Genomic DNA, 22,500 nt, shown 5'->3' with positions numbered 1-22,500 from the left:
TGCTGCTTTATCTCATGACAGAATGAAGAACCCGTCGTTTAAGGAGGTTCTGACCCGTATCGAGGCCCACCCCGACTGCAGGAACCTCCCCATGATCTCCTTCCTGATCCTGCCCATGCAGCGTGTCACCCGTCTCCCTCTGCTCATGGATGTGAGTGCCTCCTGTCCTCTCTCTTCTCTTACCTCAGGCCATCCTACCTGTCACCACCAGCTCCTCCTCCCCCTATACCACACTAGTGTCTTCTCTCAATGCACCATTCTTTCTCCACTACACCACAAACCCACCCCCTTTGCTTCTCTACTATTTCTCTACCAGTACTCCATTCATACGGTTTCGCCCATGCTACTCCTACACGCTCTCCTCCAAGCGGTTTGTCTCCTCTTGACATCAGATTGTCAGCAAATCTTTTCTCTCTGCTCCATCAGAGCTCACAGTAGTACAGTCCAAACCCTGAGCCTGCTTTAATCTGGCCTTAGTTCACCTCCCAGGGGCCCCACACGTACACACGCCGATACGGTCTCCTCAAGGGAGTCAACTTATACAGGGCTTATTAGGTTAACAGAGGGGTGGACTCTTATGTAAGCCACTCTCTTTTTCTCTCACTCTCTCTGTCTCTTTTTTTTTTAACAAAGGCAAACTCGCTATTGCTTTTTTTTTTTTGCTATGTAGTATTGTCTATGAGGGAATAGCACTTGTGCTAGTACTTCTAATGTTTTATATTGTGTTTCCACTTGACCACTCTGTGAATTTTGTATTTTTGGTTCAAAGGCCCAACACTGTTATTCTCTCCCTGTATCCCCCCTCCTCTGGCCTTGCTTGTGTTGCGCCTGCGTCTCGTCTCGTCTCCTCACTCTGGAGAGTTTGATGTATCTAGAATGGAAGCTGTCAGCGGAAGGGAAGCCAGGCTTTTTGGAGGTGTTTTAATGCTGGCCCTCCTTCCCTCTCCTCTCCGCTCCTCTCGTCTCTCCTCTCCTCTCCTTCCTCTCTCTGCTCCTCTCATCCCTGAGCCTGTCAGCAGGGTTTAGGGCTTAGAGCAGCGCAGTCAGTCTGCCTGTCGCAGGGAGAAAGATGAGCTCATCTAGCCCTCTGGCCCACCCCTACTCTCCTGTGACACAGAGAGTTGGGAAGGACATGAGAGTGGGATGGGGAAAGAGTCTCAGAAGCGTGAGAAAGATATGTTTTTGTGGCTTCCTGTTCACGAGTGAAGACAAATCAAATCAAGGAATGCCAATGCCGAAGCTGTTGTTTTTGTGACCTTTATACTTAAATGTCCATGTATTCAAAATCTTTTTATTAGGCTTTTCCATTTGTGTTTGTGTGTCTACCTGTATACAGTATGTGTGTGTTTCACATGAGTATCTTCTCGTCCTTCAGACTATCTGTCAGAAGACCCCCAAAAGCACAGACCAGTACGAGGCCTGTAAGAAGGTCCTCCAGGATGTCAGCAAGGTGAGATTTCTTCATAGTGTCTACATGTGATTCTTATACCAGCTCACAAGGACTACATTTCAAAGTGGTTCGCTACCTTCATGATCTCAATGTGTGTGTGTGCGTGTGTGTGCGTGTGTGTGCGTGTGTGTGTGTGTTCAATTTCAGCTTGTGCGAAAATGTAACGAGGGTGCTCGTACTATGGAGAGGACTGAGATGATGTACACCATCAACTCTCAGCTGGAGTTCAAGATTAAGGTACATCATGGGAATGGACTAACTGAGATCATGTTTCCTTCTGTTTTATAACCAGATGAGAGTAGTTACCCAATCATTTTAAAGTCTCGCTGCTATTACAGACATCTGTGTGTGTGTGTGTGTGTGTGTGTGTGTGTGTGTGTGTGTGTGTGTGTGTGTGTGTGTGTGCGCGTGCTCGCAGTGGTTGCGTGTGTGTGTCTGTGTCAGTGGTTGCCTGTGTGTTTGTTTGTGTGTGTGTGTGTGTCAGTGTGTATGTCTGTGTCAGTCAGTGAGTGAGAGAGAGAGAGAGAGACAGAGAAAGAGAGAAAGAGACAAGACTAGCAGTGTGAAGGCTCCACTCTTGCTGCTCTTTGAGATATCCCAGAAGGCTTTTAACTCCATTAGAGAGACAGCTCTCCCATCACAGCAGGCTGACATTAGGACCCTTCTCAGCAGCGCTGCACTGTAATGTCAGCTGTTGTGAAAGAACAGAGTGGAAGGGAAGGGACCGCAGGAGTTACTGGAAATGAGAGCTGTCTGTGTTGAAAGAAAGTTGGGGTGCAGATCATACATGCAGATATTGGACGGATACCAGTGTCCCATATATTTCCTTTAACAAGCCTCCTCTTTCTTTGGCTCCCACAACTGTGAGGGAGAAATGTCTAAGCATTTCTTTTATCATGTGCAGGTGCTTTTAACACACACACACACCCACACACACCAACATACACACACTTTCAAGTGTGCATTTGTGTGTGTGTGAGAGAGCGGATGATCCAGGAAAAAAAAAGTGTGGGAAAGCAGTGTTGGCGCATGTGGTGTAGGCAGATGTCTGGAGGCTCGTAAGCATTCATGGAGAGCTTTGCCATGTCCAGCTGTTTATAGGCCTACTTTACTCAAAGCATTCAACACATACATGTGTAAAACACACACACACACACACACACACACACAGACACACACACACACACACACACACACAGACACATGAGCTTCACTGTGACCTCTGAACTCCTCATTCTATCAGCTCAATGTTGTGAAGAAATCTAGATCCAAATCTTTAACCTCACATTAACACTTTTACAACCACTTTTTCAACTGCTGTTGAAATGCCAGTTAGCTGTCCGTTGCATGACTTCCTCATGTCTAGTCCTCTACTCCTTGCCTCTGGCCGTGCATACTTTCAGTCTTTTATTGGCTCCACTGGCTCTTAAATATCACAATGTATGAAGTGGTTTATCCATATTTTTTTCCATAGAGTGCTTGATTATGTGGTGCCTCTTGTGGTCCGTTTGTTTTAGGAACTGGGTTTTGAAATGTCGTCGTCTGTGTAATTGTTTCAGTGGGGTCAGTGGGATCTTCTATCTGAGTCTTTGACTCTCTTCGTCATTTTGTTTTGACTCCTTCCCCTCCCCCTTCTCTTCAGCCGTTCCCTCTGGTGTCCTCCTCCCGCTGGATGGTAAAGCGCGGTGAGCTGACGGCTTTTGCGGAGGAGAACGGTATCTTCCTGAAGAGGACGTCACGCCAGCAGGTCTACTTCTTCCTCTTCAACGACGTGCTCATCGTCACCAGGAAGAAAAGGTGGGTTTTCTCTACTGAAAGCCCCGGGTCTAAAGTAGGCGCTCTAAAGCCCAGGGGGTGGACCAGGCTCTTCCTGTGTACAGTAACAGAGATGAGAACGCTGATAGAGAGAGTTCATCTCTCAGGCAGGTCTACCCCGCCTCCACTATACACCAGCCAACAACATCTGAACTCAAATCTTACAAGCAGACAGTGGAAAACTACAAAACTGGCTCTCAGCCATTAGTTACCAGCCACAGCCACACACTGTACCGCCGTAATTCATTAGATTGTGACATTGTTTGTTACTTGGTTGTTTATTCTTCATTGATCCCCATGGGAAGATTAGTTCTTAGCATTTGACCCAGCTCAACCCATCTAAATCACTGTGGTGGGAAACCACAGTACAGCTCATAGGCCCAAACCAACTCCATCCTTTGATGCCAGTGCCCCCTCCCTATCCTATGTGTTCTCCCAGTGGGAGAGGGTAAGGAAGGGATTCTCACACCACAGCTGTGGATAGCAGGTCAGACTTTGGGTGGGTTCCTTCTCTCTGCTGCGTGTCAGCCTGTGCTGTCCTGTCCCTGCACAGCACAGGCACACAACACAGAAGAAACTGTACCAGGGAGAGTGTGACACATAATAACAGTCTTGCCTCACACCCGTTTTGTCGGGTGGTTACTTTTAGCCTACTTTCTGTACCCTGGTTGGTTAATCATGATGTCATACATGAGCGGATTTAGGAACCAACATTTAGGACTTACTCTGGAAGCTTTACTTTACTTGACTGGTTTAAATTCACATGAAAACTCGCTCTTTTTGCATGTTTTTTTGTGTATGTGGTTTGACTTCCTTTGCACATATATCTGTTGCGCAATACAGGCCCTCCATATTCTCTGGAGCTGGAAATCTGTTTTTTCTCTCCTGAATTTCAGGAACATTCGGTATTCCTTAGAAAAGAATGTCTTCCTGGAAACAATGTGGTTTTCATCTGGAAGAATCTAGGCATCTCTCTCTCTCTCTCTCTCTCTGTGTGTGTGTGTGTGTGTGTGTGTGTGTGTGTGTGTGTGTGTGTGTGTGTGTGTGTGTGTGTGTGTGTGTGTGTGTGTGTGTGTGTGTGTGTGTGTGTGTGTGTGTGTGTGATGCGTTACTGATGTGTGTCGCGATACTCTCTCTGCTCTTCAGACCTCGTGAGCAAAGGGGAGCAGGGAGGTATCACGCTACCGTGTCTGGCTGACTGGGAGAAAAACAGAACCATGCACGCTAGTCAACACTCCACCACACCTCCTCTACAACTCCATTCCATCTATCCCTCCCTCCCTCTCTCTCGGTCCCTCTCTCTATATTTTCCCACTATCCAGAGCACTTATGTAACTCCCAGTTCAGCACCAGCTGGCTGCCATTCATTTTTTTCTCTCTCCTCTTCCTGGTGTTCAGCTCAGTAGTGTTGTTATTGTTGGAAGAGAGAAAGAGGGCGTTGATACGTCCCCCCCCCCCCCCCCCCCCCCTCCTCTCCTCTCCTCTCCGTCCCCCATTTGTTCTCTCTGCTGCCGATGCTGCATGTCAACCCAGGCAGAGATCCACACAGATAACTAGGGAAGCGCCTGCTGCCTGGGATGTGCAGCAGTGGGGCAGAGACGCTGGATCAGTGTTGAGTAGAACCACTCAGAACCGGCAGGTCCGCTACAGAACAGAAAGACTTTACAGTTCATAGTCTCCACAGCCGTCAGGATATGGACCTCGGCAGCAAGAAGTGATTGTGTGTGATTGTTTTGTAATTACAAGTTTGTGTGATTTATTTGCAGCACCTTTCTACTGAACTTGGCTTCCTTCTTCTTCTTGCTGCATTGAAAAGTGAACCAATTGGATTTCTGTGTGGCGTGTAAGATTTCGGGCATGTGAAGTGTGACGAGGGAGTTAATGCAGTAGAGGACCTTGACGTCTGTGAGGCGTGGAGGAGGAGCAGGCATCTCTGTTATCTCACAAGGGCTGGGAGTCTGGAACTATCTCTAGGGACAGCATGTTTCTCATTCCAGCATATACGTGTGTGTGTGTGTGTGTGTGTGTGTGTGTGTGTGTGTGTGTGTGTGTGTGTGCTTGCGTGTGTGTGTGGAGGGGTGGTTGTTGGTACTGGAGCATTGGGAGGGAGTGTTTCTGCATCCCCAGTGCTGGAACATTCACTGAGGAGTACATCAGGACAGCTCCAGACACATCAGATGAGAGGCCTGGTTGGAACTCCAAGTACTGGCAGATATAGCTTGAGCCCTTGAGCCTGCTGTAGTAGAAAACACAAGCAATGGGATGGGAGGGGTGCACACTGTACGTGTGTGTGTGTGTGTGTGTGTGTGTGTGTGTGTGTGTGTGTGACAAAATAATTGGCAGTAAACTCTAGGTCCCTGTGGAGCATGAGGGTGGCTGGAGGGGACAGGTAAATTAGTTGAGTGCCACACCCCCATGCCCTCCATCAGGTGGCAGCCAGCCTTGGGCACGGAGCGCAGCAGATGGCGTGTCTCGCCCGCTCACTCGCGTGACAATCTGCGCTCTTCCAAAAGGTGAGCAGCAGCCAGGTATTTATAGGCTCTGCCTGATTTATGCATCAGTCCTCTTCTGACTTGACTCGTCATGCATGGAAGTTAGACGAGAGATTTGCGTGGAAAGTCTTTTGCCACAGGTCACATGCATTTCCACTCAGGGGTGGAGGGGATGCGTGTGTGTGTGTGTGTGTGTGTGTGCACGTTCCCCCCGCCGGGCCATTCCTGGAGCACGGAAAGTCTCCCTCCTCTGGGTGGTCTCCGTCCTGCCGGGCTGGCCTGAGGTGCCTCACAGATCCGGGGTCAGTCCTTTGAACGCTCGTTTCATTTCACCCAACACTCCAAAGGAGTCCCGTGCCCCAGGCCTCTTTTCCTCCCTGGTGAGGAGCCAGCTCGCCAAGCGGATTTATTTCTGTTCCAGTCTGTTCCGTTTCTCTCTCTCTCTCTCTCTCTCTTTCCTCCCCTTTTTTTTCTTCACTTCTCCATGAAATTTAAATCGCATTCCAGACATTTCTGACATTCTGTCCCCGGGCCATTTTGGGAATGGGACGTTGAGGGTTTAAGGACTAGATGGTACTGAGTTGCCTGTTCCGTCCCTCCCTCCCTCTCTGCTGTCTCTCCCCACCCCCACTCCAGTGCGGTAACACTGCACGCCACAAACGTCACTCTGATTAAAGATTACACTGGAGTATAAACAAACCATGTGGTATCCTCCCTGAGACTAGAGTCTCTACTGACTGGTGGCAGTCGTTCTTGAGGAGCGGGGCAGATATGAAGGCCTGGGCTGTGAGCTGTTTGAGCAGGAACGGAGCCTACACCGCGGCAGCTGCCAGTTCTATCTCCTCCCCCTCTGGAATGCATTAAGGGAGTGAGTCCTGACAACCGTGTGATTGAGAAAGATGTCTGAAGCTGATGTGCTCCAGCTCATCCTCTCAGTTTCAAAGTCACTGTGGTGTTACCCTGACAAAGATGTCTGTGCATACGTGTATGTGTCTGTGTGTCTGTACGTGTGTGTGTGTGTGTGTGTGTGTGTGTGTGTGTGTGTGTGTGTGTGTGTGCACACACGTGTGTTGCTTGTGCATGCCCTTGCTACGGTAGTCCCCCAGCCTGCGATGGCCAGACGACTGTGGAGCCTCTGGTAGCGGCTTCATGTAATCTTGTTGAGGTGGTGCTGAGTTCAGGTCGCAGTCGGCCAGCCGAGACCTTGGCTTTGCAGTGGGGTTCCTAAGCTGGCATTCCACTGAAGCCAATGACTTCCAGATGGACCCTTAAGTCTCGCTGTGTGTAGACAGGGTTACACTGATGAATGAAAGAGAGGTCAAAGTGCCCAAAGCTCATGGGAAATGTAGGCACAGAGGTCTGACCTTAGGATCAGTGTGCTGATCACAGAGCAATTTACCTGTATTTGTCTTATTTTTCTCATTTGTCTCATTGTCACTGTCTCATTTTTGTCTGTCCCTGTCCCCCCCCTCCCAGTGAAGAGAGCTATACAGTGATTGACTACGCTCTGCGGGCTGAGATCTGGGTGGGGCAGTGTCAGGCAGAGGACCTGAACCTGTCGCCGGTGCGGACCACTGCCAGCATGCTGACATCACGCCAGGGCACAGCCAATCATCTCTTCCGCCTCAAGTTTCGAAGCAACTACTCAGGAGACAAAGTGACGATGATCCTCGGTGTCGAGCAATTGTAAGTTAACTTTAGCACACACACACACACACACACACACACACACACACACACACACACACACACACACACACATACACAGGCTGTCTATATGCACAGGTACAGTATATGCCTATGAAGTTGAAAGACCCTTTTGAAGTTGAAGTGTGAAAGGATGGGTTTAGGAATAGAAATGAAATGGACAGAAATGAAATCGAATGCTCTTCAAGATGCTCTTTGAAGTACAACAAAGTTGTAGGATTGTGATGGTGGTGGTTATCAGCAGCATGAACATTACAACATTTGAACAAGATGGTACACAAACTGCTTTTTAAAAAAAGGCCAATTTGGCAAAAGTTAGACCTCATCAGGAGCACTCATATCTCCCCCAAGTCATTTCCCCCAAGTGGAAGAAGCCAGTGACTCAACTTTTTTTTATCTCCGTTTAGCAGTTCTGTCTCAGATGCTGTTATTGCTGAGGGTGAAATTCACTGACTCCAACCTGGCCTCTCAAGCTCCCCAAACCAAACTGAGAATGTCCAGCCGGGAAATTACTTTACTCAGTGCTAATTTCAAAAGTGGAACATTGGGTCCTGGCTGTGGTCAAAACACATTCTCTCTGTAATGCAGTAATGCTGTGGGACAAAGCAGTGCCCGGCTGTTTGTCTGCTGGCCTAGGCATGTGTAGAGGCTGAGAGACTGGCCAAGAAGTCTGCAGCTGTCTTATACACACACACACACACACACACACACACACACACACACACACTGTCCCCTGGGCCTTGGGATGGCATGCAGTGAGGAGATGAGGAGGCTTCTATCTCAGTGCTCTGTGGTGATGAGATGAGTGATTACTGCTGTCTGGATTTGAGCTCACTTTCATTACGTAACCTCAAACAAAGATGCTTGTCAAGCAAGTGCTGAAACGTAATGCTCCACCAGGCAACCAACAAGTTTTCCCGCCTTTTCAGGTTCTCTCTCGGGTCGCAGCCCTCTATATTAAAATTCTGTTCTCAGGCCTTAGAAGCATTGTTGCATATAGCATTGTAGCATGTAGCATTAGACAGTCCGCCTCTCTCTCTGCTGGAGCAAGTTGTTGTCCGTTGACCTGACCCTCATAAGCAGACACCCGTGATGAATGCAGTACTGTAGCAGTATGGTGCTTGCAAGTCCCCTGTGCCTCTGGGGAAAGCGTGGGATTGGGGCCCCCTGTTGTGATGTCACTGGGGTGTCTGGTGGGGACAGGAGGCTACAGGCTGAGGAAGGGGAGCTGAAAGCATGACTGCCCTGGTTGCTAGGAGGCAGGCCATTGTTCCCAGGGCTGGTTCCCACAATGCCTCCCTCCACTGTTTGTGCTCTAAACGGTTTCACCCCACCCTGCCCTCCTTTCAGTGCTCCCAGGCTAGGAGTTACTAAAGGCTTGTGGGTGTAAACAGGATACCAACAACAACACAAATATTTCAGATCAGATACTGCACGGGTGTGTATAAAAATGAACCGAGGTTTCTTTGCTCAGTTGAGAAACAAAACACCCGGAAAGCGTGTTTTAAAGTCTGGTCTAGAAAAACCAGGGTCCATGTGGCAGAGTACGTGAAGCTGCTAGTACTGAAAGTGAAAGGCATACGGCTCTTGTTGAAGTTTTTTCCCCAAACACGCTCTGCCACAGATCACAAGATGATGAATCATAAGATAAAGAATGTTCTACAGTGGTTCATTGAAACATGCCAGGTAATATTCAAAGTGATTGCTTTTGTGTGGGCATTGGCTCTCACGTAGACCATACATCCTCTGTCCGTGCATTTTTGTATAAACCACTTCCCGAGGCTCTCAAATAATGTACAGTGTGTTTTTTTTAGTGCTGTGCGGTATGGCTCACGGGCAGGGCCGTACCGTGAATTTGAATATTGCGTGCGGAGGTGTGTGCAAGCCTGTGGTGGAGAGGAGAGTTAGGCCCAGTTTTCACTGAGGGTGAGGGGCTGCTGGGAGTCCAGGGAACTGGGCCCCCCCCTCCATCAGGAGAGTCTGGTCCTGCCAGGCTTTAGGATGAGTGTAGATACTGCTACGTCCTCTGCCTTAAGGCTGTGATACTACCGGATTTTGATCCTTGCCGATGTGACGTATAAAAGTTGTACAAAGGGTGTAAGATGATCTGACAAGATAGTTTTTGCCACCAAGGAGGTTATGCCCGCCCTCAGGATGACATTTCTGAAACTCACTCAACCTGGGTTTGGCATAAGTATTAGCCTACATCACAGCAATTGAGCATTTTCTGTCTCTTGCTGTGTCTTTAAAAAATCTTTATGCACAATATGATAAATAAGCGTGTTCTGTTCTTCACGGTCTGAAAATGTACTGAAAACGTATGTAGAAAGAGACTCATTTTAGTAATGTTGTATGTGAGGCCGCTTAAAGACGCCCCTGCTATGCTGAGAACATTGTGTGTTTTATTCACTCACATTCACCACCCACACAGCAAACACACACACACACACACACACACACACACACGCAGCTGTCTATGCCTCTGAATATTTGTGTTCCATTCCATGCATAACCATGGTCTCTGCATTTGCACATGTGTTCCTGCGTTGGTGAATGTGCATGTGTGTGTGTGTGTGTGTGTGTGTGTGTGTGTGTGAATATGGTAATATTGCAATATTGCTGGGAGTTCAGCTGGCATGCTGAATCGTGGGAACGCTACCTGTGCCTTTTCAAATGGCACATCTACAAATGGTCAGACATGCCTTTGGTCCATCAGGCAAAGCACATAGCCTTCACATCACAACCATACAGGCACTTTCCCACTGCTGAGGCAAGAGGGTGAAACTGAGTGTCCTTTCCCCTGACAGAAGGACAGAATTCATTTCTTTGCACTCTGACGACAGACCACAGTCACGTAATAGTGAGGGGTGTTCAAACAGAGGGATGGTGCCGAGCATTAGAATTGGATTCTGATGTATTTGTATGGTCAGTTCCTTATAAATTATTCTTGTCTTTGACCAAGACCTGGTGTCTACAGAAGTGCTTGAGAAATAGTTACACACATTAAGACTTTGATCTGCCATTCGTGCCCTGAATTGCTGTGCCCTATATTTGTCATGACTACAAAGATATTTGCCCTTCATCAAAGCTCTGGTGTCTGGTTAGTTTACAGGGCTGTGTGTACCACGTACATGAGAGGAAAACATTTCTAGGTCACCTGTGACAAGTCATAATTACTTTACAGTCTGGCGTATACAAAGACGAGGAAATAAGTCATTAATTAGTGATTCTAAGAAGCGGCCTTTGTGGGTCATTATCCATTGTATACGTGTAATAGCGTTAGCAGAGGGCTGACCTTGTTTGCTGGCTTGCGCTTAGGATAGGATTTGGGGGGAACGCTGCATGATGGAGTACTGAGTCATAGATTATTTCGTAGCTCTGGTAACTCGTTAAAATTCTCCGCACAAGACATTTGTCCGTGGTGCGTGATTGTCCTGCTGCACGGCTCTGTTCTGTCTGCTCTCAAGGCTGGGTGAGTCATCGGAGGGAGGGAGGGAGGGATGATGCCACCTTCTGCATACCCCTTCCCAGTGTGTGGAGATCGCTCTTCATCACTGTCATTCACTGGTGTTCTTGTTTGAGTTGAAATCACTGAAAACATCACAGCAAATTATTTGAAATGACCCGAGAAACGTGCGTCATACCTCCTTTAGAGTTTGGGATTTGCAGTGCCAATCAGGCTATCTGAACAAACTAGGTTTTTTTTTTTGCTCTGTATTTTCATTTTGAAATGAATGGTCTTTCATTGCCATTGCAGCCTCTCCCTGATTTTTCTCCGAACAGTCTGGCACTATATCTTTCCTGGCATCAGCCATGTCATCAGTCCATTAGAGAATGGAGACTGGAGAGCTACCTGTGTCTCTTTTCATCCCTGCAGTCTCTCCTCTCCTCTCTCTCTTCTCTCTCCCTTGTGGGAGTGGAGAGGAGTTCTCTCGGTCAAGCCGGAGCGGAACAAAGGGGAATTCACAGCACAGAACAGTGCAGCTTTTGCTTTCACCCATGAATGCTCTGTTACCAGTTTCAGGTTGCCGAAATGAAACCTTACCTGCAGTATCACCTAGACTGAGTGCCAAGACATGAAAGACTGGTCATACATGGTGGGAATTAGGGGAGGAAGTTAGAGAAAAAGTTGAAATGTAAGAAAAGAATAAAGGAGAAGGTAAAACAAGCAGATAGAGGTGACCCGAATCATAATTCATGTCATCATTCATAATTTGGGGTGGGTGCCGTGTTGTGATTGGTGTGTTTGTCTTCACAGGAATGAGCGCGCTCGGTGGATCAGTGCCCTTGGCCTCACCAACAGTGACAAGAATAACATGGATAGAACAAGTGAGTTCATAGTGGCACTGCACCACCTAGTGGTGACATGTGTTAATACATCACAGAGCAGTTCAGGAACCTCAGAGACTTTTGATGCATACAAAAACTATAAACAGATGCATACATTCTGACATTGACTTTGATTGATTAATCATAAGTAAGTGTAACACATTGCCCTTCACTCTGAGTGCAGCTATGATGGATAAGTAACTCTCTGCTGTTATTGGCCATTGGCAGACATGGTGCAGGTGGAGGTCACCAGGACGTACACATCCAGACAGCCAGAAGAGCTCTCGCTCCAGGTGGCAGATGTGGTGCTGGTGTCACAGATGGTGGATGATGGTTAGTAAAATAACTTGACCATTTCCTCTCTCCTATTTGAAGTCTCTGTCCCTCTCTCCCCCTACTCCCTCCATCACTGTTGCCCCAGATCTTACCATATCCACAGTCCTTATTTTTCAGTTGTTTGATTTCCCTTGTCCTTTGATCTTGTGTCAAACTTCATTGAATGGCACAGACAAAAGAGTACAGTACAGTGGTGAAAGGTTCGGCTGTTGTGATTGGTCATCGCTCTGTTCTTTGGCAGTGTGAAACCCCCAGGAGGGTTGCCTACTACATTTGATGTGAAAAGGGCATTCCCAGGATAGACCATCAAATGCCTCCTGAATCCTTTGGCAGACATTAAACTTACAGCAGTCGGCTGAAAGTTTGATGTTTCAAACCTTTGAAGCTGGAGAATCTTTGTGCCCATCCTGGGGCATTTGCAATTCATTTCCCACCTTGTTAAATATTTGACTAGCTGGTTGCAAAATAAAGAATGTTATCTGTGTCTTGAAAAGCTTCACAATGCATATGCGCATTACTCATAGTTTTAGGGTCTGTATTATGCACCATGTTCCAAAACTGACAGCATCTCCATGTCCTCTTGTTGTAGGCTGGTATGAGGGAGAGCGTCTGCGGGACGGGGAGAGAGGCTGGTTCCTGGCCGAGTGTGCCGAGCGCATCACCTGCCAGGCCGCCATCGAGAGGAACTGGCAGAGAATGGACCGCCTGCAGGGCCTGGAGACCAACGTGTGAGCTGGCTTTGCAGACACACCCACTAAGGACCTTCTCCATGGACTCATGGATCTCTTACTGACCAGGGGCTACTCTAGGGGTCGCTACAATGCCACAGCCAAACAGACACCACGCATGGGGGTCTGTAAAAGTACCTTCACACCCACAGCACTCTACAAGCTCTAAGAAGAAAACCCTCTTAGTCATTCTGAATTGAACTAAAATGAAAGGCAGATGGACAGACAGACAGATGGAGCTCCACAACCATCAAAGACCATGGAGGAATGAAAGAGGGACAAGGTCAGATGAGGCAGTGTTTGCAAAGACTCCGTACAGAATGCTTCACAATTTCCCCCTTTGAAAATACACAACCTCAAACGTCCAGGGGAGTGTTACAGCCAGGCCAAGCCAAAGGATGTTGCCATTTCTTCACCGCAGTGGGAGGGTACTCAAGCAAACCACCTGCCACTTGTTCTCCTCCTCTCCTTCTAGGCCAGGTGGATTGTATAGTATGACAGAGAAACTTGAGAGGGTCTGCTTTAACTCGAGCTCTTCACGTGCCTACCATCAGCGTCTCTTTTTTTTTTGTAGCCTCTGGGAGACTCCCAACAGAGACTTGCCTTTCTCCACTTTCTGTGTTGGAACCAGCAGCTTCTTTCAATAGAAGAAACCTCAGTCTGTAGAGCTGAGAGGATAATATCACAAAACTGCCCCCACAATGGTCTGTAGCTAAACAGGAGGATTCAGGGACTGACTGACCAGAACTGGAAGAGGATGAAGTTAACAGTTTATAGATGGACTCATGGAACATGTAGAAGGATATCGTTCAGCTATTGTTATGGTTGTGCAGTGGCTAAAATATTGAAGGGATTTAGAAAGACTGGATAGATGACCATGTTCTTTAAGAATATAATGTAATGGCATTCTCACCCAATCTGAAGCTTTATGCATTTCCACTCAGGGACATACTCATACATACAAGACTCATGCTTAACAGCAATGTACAAAAATGAAATCTAATTTTTAAAAATGTTTTAAACTAATTCACCATTTTAAAAGATTGTATATTGCATATAGACATGCTCCTTTATAACCCTTAATTTGTAATACTTGTGAATAAAAGGAATGTAATTACCAACGTAGTTGTTTCTGATTCACTCTGATTTCTGATTCAGGGAAAATACATTCATTAAACCTGCTATACTATGCTACTCTATGTTAGAAGGGTTGGTATGGTATATGCAAGTCTAGCATGTCAAGAGGTTTATTGCACATTCACATGGGTCATCTTTAATAATTCAGTTTCATCAAAACCATTCAAAAAATGACACTGACAGTTCTTAAACAACTACTGAAAGTCTTTACACTGATCATAAATAGGCATTTTGTATGGATCAAAGACTTAATACCTAATCCCAGAAGTTGCATTGATATTTATTTCAGGTGTGCGTTCTTGTGTTTCACAATAGAATAAGCAGAGATGGGGCTGAGGGTCCATGGCTGGACGAGCACTGGTCACTTCTACTTCTATCAATGTCCTGTCCGCTAGCTCACTGGTCATACCAGTCGTCGCCTCTAGGGGCAGCGCTCCTGTCTGTGTAGCCGCTCCTGTCTGTGTAGCCACTCCTGTTGTCAGCCTCCTGTGTGGTGATCAGGTCAATGATGGCGGAGATGACTGCACAGTCTTTGGAGCTGCGGTTGCTCCAGTTCACTGGCTTTGGGTTCTTGATTTTCTCTTCCAGGAGGAAGTCCAGCTCCTTCCTTAGGTCCTGATAAAGCAGAGAGCAGATGGCATCTAAATGGGTATGCAACCGACGTGAAGGGTCTTACTCAAGAACACACTTTAAGAATATAATGACTACAGGCTTTAAAGGGCACTGAGCAGTGAGCTACAGCGTAAGAGTCTTTTACACTCCATGCATTGCTAAACACTTAGCGCAGGCACAGTGCAGTCAGAAAGGATTAAGATTCCTTCACTATTTTCATATTTTGTTATGCTGCCTTATGCTAAAATCTTTTTAATTCATTTTCCCCCTCATCAATCTACATTCAATACACCATAATGATGAAGCGTAAAAAGGATTTTAAAATGTTTTGCAAATGTTTTATAAAAAGAAAAACTATTTAGACCCTTTACTCAGAACCTTTGGCAGCGATTATAGCTTCGAGTCTTGATGCGACAAGCTTTGCCCACCTGGATTTGGGGGATTTTCTGCCTGTCAGGTCAGATGGGGGCCGTCTGTGGACAGCCATTTTCACGTCTCACCAGAGAAGTTCAATTGGGTACGAATCAGGGAACAGGTTGGTCCACTCAAGGACATTCACAGAGTTGTCCCTAAGACACTCCTGCGTTGTGTTGGCTGAGTGCCTGCGAAACCTTTCCTGAGCTCTCTGGAACAGGCTGTGCTTAAGGATATCTGTGCTTTGCTCTGTCAGCTTTCCCCCAACCCTGACCAGACGCCCAGTCCCTGCCGCAGTGGAGTGGTATTGGGCAGCTGGGTTCCTCCAGACATAACGCTTAGAAATGAGGCAAAACTGTTCAATCTTGGTTTCATCAGACCAGAGAACCTTGTTTCTCACAGTGTCCCGTAGGTGCCATTTTGCAAACTCTAAGTGACATTCCCATATTACTGAGTAGAGGCCTCCATCTGGTTACTCTGCCATAAAGCCCAGACTGGTGGAGTGTTGCAGTGATGGTGCTTCTGGACTGCAATCAGAACCTCAAAGATGACTAGAAATATGAGGCACTAAAGCCAACTTTCAAGTGTCTCAGCAAAGGGTCTGAATACTTTCACTATTCAGTTTTTCTAAAATCCTGTTCTTGCTTTGTCATTATGGGGTATTGAGTATAACTTTTGCATAAGGCTGCAACATAACAAAACATGAAATACTGAATACTTTCGACATCTGCAGAACACGCATAGCAACCGTGACAAATACAAATACAAAACACACATGGATACATTATACACACACATTACTTTTCCCCCACGGCAGTGGTTCTGATGTCAGGCAACCCAACACTGGCAGCCAGCAATCAGGATCATAAATTATGCAGTTTCTGTTTTTATAAGCATGAGAGCTTGGTAGAGAGCACATGTGGAGAACAGTGGCATTTAGCCACAAATGGAGCCAACCTGCTCAAATGTGTTGACAACCCATTATTCACAAACAGAACAGCTGCGTCTCAAGGTCAAGGGTCACCCGTTCACCCGCAGGCTCCTGTGCCCGTGAGCTTACTTTGACTAAATGGGCGATGCGTGCTGGAGACTGGAAGACGATCCATTCGTCCACAGCGATGGTGTCCTGATCCTGGTCCTTCTGGATGGAGATGTCCCCGCCGAAGAAGAGCAGGGAGAACGGAGACACCTCTGTGCAGTCATACAGGAATATCTGTGCCGGGAGCAGAGACAGGAACACAGAGACATGATGGGCATATTAACAGCCACAGTCAGACTTCCATTTTGGAGTTTGGCATGCCAGGATGGAATAAAAAACACATCAATGTCATCACACCCGCAGGCAAAGCCACCCTCCCCTCCACTTCCTCCTCCACCTCCTCCTCCTCTCTCTCCCTCCCTCCCTCTCCACATCTCTCTTTATCTATCTCTCTCTCTCTCTCCCTCCCTGCGGTGTTTGAAGGGAGGGCCAAACAGCAGTGATTCACTGGAGGTGTGAATGTGCTTGAAATGTGGTCTGGCTACTAGCAGCCCTGCCCACGCACTACTGTATCCTCCCCAGCCTACACCCACACACACACACACTGGATCCGCCACAAATCAAAGACCGGGAGCAGAGCCATGCTCACTGTGTGCAGACCAAAGATCTGTGGATGGTTGGGTCACTGAACTCAAGCTAAGGGGTTCAATGTTGCTTTGAGAGTACCGTCCTGAATGCGAGGGAGAGAATGCCAACAAATAAAAATACTACAAATGATTAAACAAAGCAATTACAATTTACAAGCACAATACCTACATACATAAATAAAGCTAGGTATGAATAAATATATAAAGAAAGGGCACAAAGGAGTTCATCGCTTGAGGTAAACCGGCTTCCTGCTTGACTCAAATGTCAAACACTAGTGCCACTTCACAATGGATATGCCAGCTGCAGGCAAACAATGCCTAACTGTAACAGGGAGTTTTAATATTGCAAGGGGAAAGGGGACAGTTCCATGCTGTGGTTTTCTGCTAGGGCGGGTGATCAGACTCATCCCAGCACAAAGCCTTCTCATTTCTTTCCCTCCCTCCCTCCCTCCCTCCCTCCCCCCCCCCCCCCCCCCACTTCACCCACCACACATTCTTAATGGCACTAGCTGTAGCTGTCCATCCTTCCTCTCCTCACCTTCCTCTGTGAGATCCCCGTCACTGAGAGCTATACCGCGTCAAACCGTGAAGAACATTGAACACTTGAGACTTGATGTGTGTGTGTGTGTGTGTGTGTGTGTGTGTGTGTGTGTGTGTGTGTGTGTGTATACGGGCAGACAGTTCTCATCTATGCTCAGTGGATTGGTAGAAACGGGGCTTTGATGTAAAGCTACAGCTGAGAAATACGGAGGCTGAATAAAATATTAAGCTTCCCTCGCAAACACATCAGGCATTAAGATGAAGCCTTTTTCCTTTCCTCCTCAGCCGGCAGGTCGCTTGCTTCAAATAACAAATAATGACTTTTGAAATGCCAATCAGCTGAAATAGGAAGCAGTGTCAGGTGCAGTTGGGGATCTGCAGCTGTCAGGAGGAAAAGTCGACAACACAGAGCCAGGCTCTTAAGTGGCAGAGTTAGGGAGGAGACGTACACTGGAAGTCTTCATTTTTAAGTGGTAAATGAGCCACGTGTAGCGGAACTGGGTCTCCTCTGCATTTACGGACTTGGGATGAATACACACTTTTCCATCTGATTTAGTGTACACCTTTGGCGGCCTGTGGGACAAAACACACACACACACACACACACACACACACACACACACACACACACACGGACACGGACAGGAACAAAACAAGTGTAGGTGAATAACGTCCAGGTTTTCAGTGAAAGAACAGAAATGTGATCGAGAGGTGTTGTTTCTGTTCTGCGAGTCCCACCCTGCGTCACCTCTCTGAGCAGGAAATCAAAATGGGTGACTGACAGAATTAGACCATCGGTGTTCTTTACCGGGCTCTTGGTAATGACTACGCTGATGTCACAGGAGGAGTGTTTGCCACACCATCACTTTTGTGGCGTGTCAAGACAGTGGCTAGCAGCTAATAATAGACATTGGGTGGGAAAGATTTGATTACTGACGTAAAAGGAGGAAGAAAGAAATCCACTTGCACAGGCGGCAGAGAAGCTGTCCCCGCACTCTTTAGAAGAGCAGCTCTCTCATGACGCCTTCCATTTAAACACATTAGTTTTGTTATTCTCCACACATCACTGTCATCTCTGGCTGGGCTCTCACCGGGAGGAAATAGCAGTCTTTGCCCCCAGTATTCTTTTTCCATTTAATATTCTAGCAGAGAATTGATCAAAAATCTTATATTGTGGCTACATCATTTTGCCTGATAAATTCTAGTATTTTGGATTTTGGCAAATCGACCTTCTTTGCAAAATGTTATTATGGTAAAATGTTCTTATCACTAGTTCACCTCCAATGCACTCTACACAGAATTCAATACATTGAAATAATAGGATAACATTAATGCAGGGAAACTTAAACAGGCCCAGCTTACAAACTGAATGACAGAAATGTGACCATGTCAAATTCAAGTAATACCTGCATGGGCAGCTGACAGAAAATGGACCTGTTTTCATCAATTTTGCGATTTAGTGTGCAGTCTAATCTATTCTTTTGAATTAGCCTATGTCGTGAAATTAGTTCAGGGATGATGAAGTCTGAACAGACAATTCTGTGCTCTATGAAATTGGTGGCATATTTGACTATTACCATTTTCATTTATAAAATACTGCAGGTCACCTGATCCCCACCTAACCAATAGAACCCAAGGGCGTTCACCACACAATAGTCCAGTCAGAGCTCATAATGGGGGGGTGCGGTGAGCTGAAAGCTCTGAGGTCATGATCATCAGAGGCCTGATCATTCCTCTGTCTTATGACTGATGCTCATGCACACAGCACAGTGCTTCCATGTGACCGCGTTTACTTACGTGGGCCTCTTCTTGTTTAGGCCAGCCCGGATCTTGGCCACTTTCGGATACAAACCAGCTACAATGACTGCTTTGATGAGTTTCTCATTCTCTGAGGGCAGACAGAGAGAGAGGGGGACAGAGAGAGAGATGAAAAAAAAGGAAACAAAAATGAGGCGCAAAAGAGCTGGAGGTGGGGGTTAAAGACAATATCCCCAATGCATGAAAATAAAGCCTGGCTAACGGAGCAGGTCAGACAGATACACATGTTGTATTCCAAAAGGCAATTAAAGCCAAGCATAGGGGACAGTCGGGCCTGACAACCTGACAGCCAAACTGAATAGAAATACAGCGTGCAGTGAAGCAAAGCTAAATCCAACTAAATGGACCACGGACCCAAGACCAAATTGCTTGGAGAAGACAAACAGATAGAGCCCAAACTCTGACAGAGCGGAGAGTCCATGAAATTACCTGAGTTGATGTTGGCGCTCGGGTCCTTGGGGTCCTTGCAGCTGACAAAGCCGGCAGTCAGCAAGTGCTCAGAAAACTGGCTCTTCATGTTGTGAAGCATCTGCATGAGAGAGAGCGGACCCAGAGGCGTTGAATGTATGAATGTATGAATGTATGAATGCATGTATATATGGATCTATGTATGTCTGTGGTATATGTATGTCTGTGGTATATGCATGTCTGTGGTATATGCATGTATGTGGTATATGTGTCTGTGGTATATGTATGTCTGTATCTATCTATCTATCTCTTCTTATGTATGTATGTATGTATGTATGAATGTAAAGGTGCATCTAAAATCATTTAATTTTTTTCCGTAATTTAATTCATAAAGTGACACCTTCATATATTCTACAATCATTACACATAAAGTGGCATGTTTCAAGCCTTTTTTGTTTTAATCTTGATGAGTATGGCTTACAGCTCATGAAAATCAAAATTCATTATCTCAAAATATTAGAATAAAGAATTAAAATACAGAAATGTCAACCTGAGAAGAGCTATAATCAGCTAATTAACTCAAAATACCTGCAAAGGTTTCCTGAGGCTTCAATGTGTGTACTCAACCACACTGAGACAATCACAATCATGGGGAAGACTACTGACTTGACAGTTGTCCAGAGGACACTCCTTGACACCCTCCATGAGGAGGGTAAGCTACAGAAAGTCATTGCTGAAAGGGCTGGCTGTTCGCAGAGTGCTGTATCACAGCAAATTCATGGAAAGTTGACTGGAAGAAAAAAGTGTGGTAGGAAAAGGTGCACAAGCAACAGGGATGACCTCAGCCTTGAGAGGATTGTGAAGCAAAGTCGATTCAAGAACTTGGGGGATCTTCACAAGGAGTGGACTGAGGCTGGAGTCAGTGTATCAAGAGCCACCACTCACAGACGTGTCCAGGAAATGGGCGTTACTCGCATTACTAGTGTCAAGTCACTCCTGAACCAGAGACAACGTCAGAAGCTTCTTATCTGAGCAAAGGAGAAAAACAACTTGTCGAAGGAGAAAAAGACAGTTGCTCAATGGAAATTTTGCATTTCCTTTGGAAATCAAGGTCCAAGAGTCTGGAGGAATAGTGGAAAGGCACAAAATACAAAGTTGCTTGAAGTCCAGTGTGAAGTTTCCACAGTCAGTGATTATATGGGGTGCCATGTTATCTCCTGGTGTTAGTCCACTGTGTTTTATCAAGTCCAGAGTCAATGCAGCCGTCTACAAGGAGATTTTAGAGCACTTCATGCTTCCGTCTGCTGACAAGCTTTATGGAGATGCTGATTCCCTTTTCCAGCAGACAGTGCCAAAATGACTGGTAACTGATTTCTGCCCATGGTATTACTGTGCTTGATTGGCCAGTCAACTCGCCTGACCTGTATTGTCAAGAGGAAAATGAGATCCACCAGACCCAACAATACAGACGAGCTGAAGGCCGCCATCAAAGCAACCTGGGCTTCCATAAGACCCCAGTAGTGTCACAGGCTGATTGCGTCCCTGTCACGCCGCATTGATGCAGTCATTTGTGCAAAAGGCACAAATCCCCAACCAAGTATTCAGTGCATAAATTAACATACTTTTTTGTGTTTTGAGTTAATAAGCTCATTAGAGCTTTTCTCAGGTCGACATTTCTGTATTGTAAATTCTTTATATTTTGAGATACTGGATTGAAAAGGCTTGAAACATGTCACTTTATGTGTAATGAATCTAGAATATATGAAGGTTTCACTTTTTGAATTAAATTAAGGATTTTTTAGATACAGACACCTGTATATATGTATAGATGTATGTATATTGTATGTTTATATCTATCTATCTATCTATCTATCTCCCTACCTCTTCTCTCATGTCTTCTTTACACTCCTACCTTGCTCTTACTGAGGGCTCCCTACACTGAAGCGGGTCTGAGTCCGGAGACTCACCTGGAGTGTATTGGCGGAGAGGAAGTTGTCCCAGCAGTAGTCTTTCTCATATCTGTATCCTCGCCGCTTGGCATCCTCCCAGCCCTAGAACCACAGGAACCAAAGATAGGTAATGTGTTCTCAAACTGATTTAAATGTTTACGCTGGACTCCTGTGAATGATGAGTCTCGATCAGCAAATTAACACATTCATGGGCGTGGGCAGAGGTGGGCTGCCCATTTCATGACATAGATATGTACCAACCGTTTGCCTCTACATCAGCATCAGCCTTGGATGATTTAACAGCAGCAGATGGCGTGTGGAGCCATTTTTGAACCATGAAATCACGAAGTGCTCTAAAAATGCTCATTCGGTTAATTTTAACACCAGCACTGATGTGTTTCATCACAGCACGGTCATAGTTAACAGCTCAGAAAACACACTGGTGTACAGCACCCTTTTAAGATACTGAGCAGGGGCGTCCCTCTCTACCTTTAAGAAGCTTTTGAAGACCCAACTCTTCAGAGAGCACTTCCCGTCCTAACTGGCACTTCGACTAGTGCGTAACTTGCAATTACAGCAGTTACATTCTGCACTTTTTTTTCTTTTTTTCTTTCATTTTGTTATATTTCTTATGTAAAGTAGTATTTATTGTTACACCAGGTTCTATTGCTCGTAGCTTGACTATTCTCTCTCTTGTACGTCGCTTTGGACAAAAGCGTCTGCTAAATGACTAAATGTAAATGTAAATGTAAGATACAGGGTTCTCATGTAAGGAATACTGCCTTAATGAACAGGGTGGTGTGTCTGTGGGAACACTCTAATAATTTACTCTAATAATATTACCTCATAAAACCTACACTAATACTTAAAATACCATAAAATCATTTTATCATCATTATGATAGAACTCTTGTACTGTACATTAGCTCACTTTCTTACTTTGGTAAAGAAAAAAACTCCTGATCATTAGTCCTAAACACAGACAGACTTTGTTGCAGCCTAAAGGCCATACTGAACCATAACAGGCTAGAGGATACAGCACACAGTACCAGTGGATTCGCGTTTTAATAATTCACACTTTCATTTCACTCTTGCCTCATCCAGTCTGTGCGCTGGTTTTAAAACACGGTATAAATGTGG

The 22,500-nt window shown here is 46.1% G+C and overlaps 2 protein-coding genes across 2 annotated transcripts in view; one reads left to right on the top strand and one right to left on the bottom strand.

The window, feature by feature from the left end:
• LOC105904818 (rho guanine nucleotide exchange factor 26) overlaps positions 1-13,975 on the top strand; it is a 27,360-nt gene extending 13,385 nt beyond the window's left edge. Inside the window, exons 8-15 of the mRNA XM_012832753.3 lie at positions 22-151; positions 1,376-1,450; positions 1,598-1,687; positions 3,093-3,247; positions 7,234-7,443; positions 11,723-11,793; positions 12,022-12,126; positions 12,719-13,975. Coding sequence (XP_012688207.2) covers positions 22-151; positions 1,376-1,450; positions 1,598-1,687; positions 3,093-3,247; positions 7,234-7,443; positions 11,723-11,793; positions 12,022-12,126; positions 12,719-12,861 — 979 coding nt within the window. The 3' untranslated portion in view covers positions 12,862-13,975. The remainder of the gene's footprint in view (positions 1-21; positions 152-1,375; positions 1,451-1,597; positions 1,688-3,092; positions 3,248-7,233; positions 7,444-11,722; positions 11,794-12,021; positions 12,127-12,718) is intronic.
• Positions 13,976-14,088: 113 nt separating this feature from the next.
• Positions 14,089-22,500, bottom strand: part of dhx36 (DEAH (Asp-Glu-Ala-His) box polypeptide 36) — a 33,653-nt gene continuing 25,241 nt past the window's right edge. Inside the window, exons 20-25 of the mRNA XM_012832752.3 lie at positions 21,380-21,463; positions 19,434-19,533; positions 18,984-19,074; positions 17,636-17,759; positions 16,081-16,233; positions 14,089-14,609 (exon numbers count right to left, since the gene is read on the bottom strand). Coding sequence (XP_012688206.2) covers positions 14,391-14,609; positions 16,081-16,233; positions 17,636-17,759; positions 18,984-19,074; positions 19,434-19,533; positions 21,380-21,463 — 771 coding nt within the window. The 3' untranslated portion in view covers positions 14,089-14,390. The remainder of the gene's footprint in view (positions 14,610-16,080; positions 16,234-17,635; positions 17,760-18,983; positions 19,075-19,433; positions 19,534-21,379; positions 21,464-22,500) is intronic.

Source organism: Clupea harengus, chromosome 9 (assembly GCF_900700415.2).
Source record: "Clupea harengus chromosome 9, Ch_v2.0.2, whole genome shotgun sequence".
Lineage (NCBI taxonomy): Eukaryota > Metazoa > Chordata > Actinopteri > Clupeiformes > Clupeidae > Clupea > Clupea harengus.
This window is presented reverse-complemented; position numbering and strand designations above follow the sequence as displayed.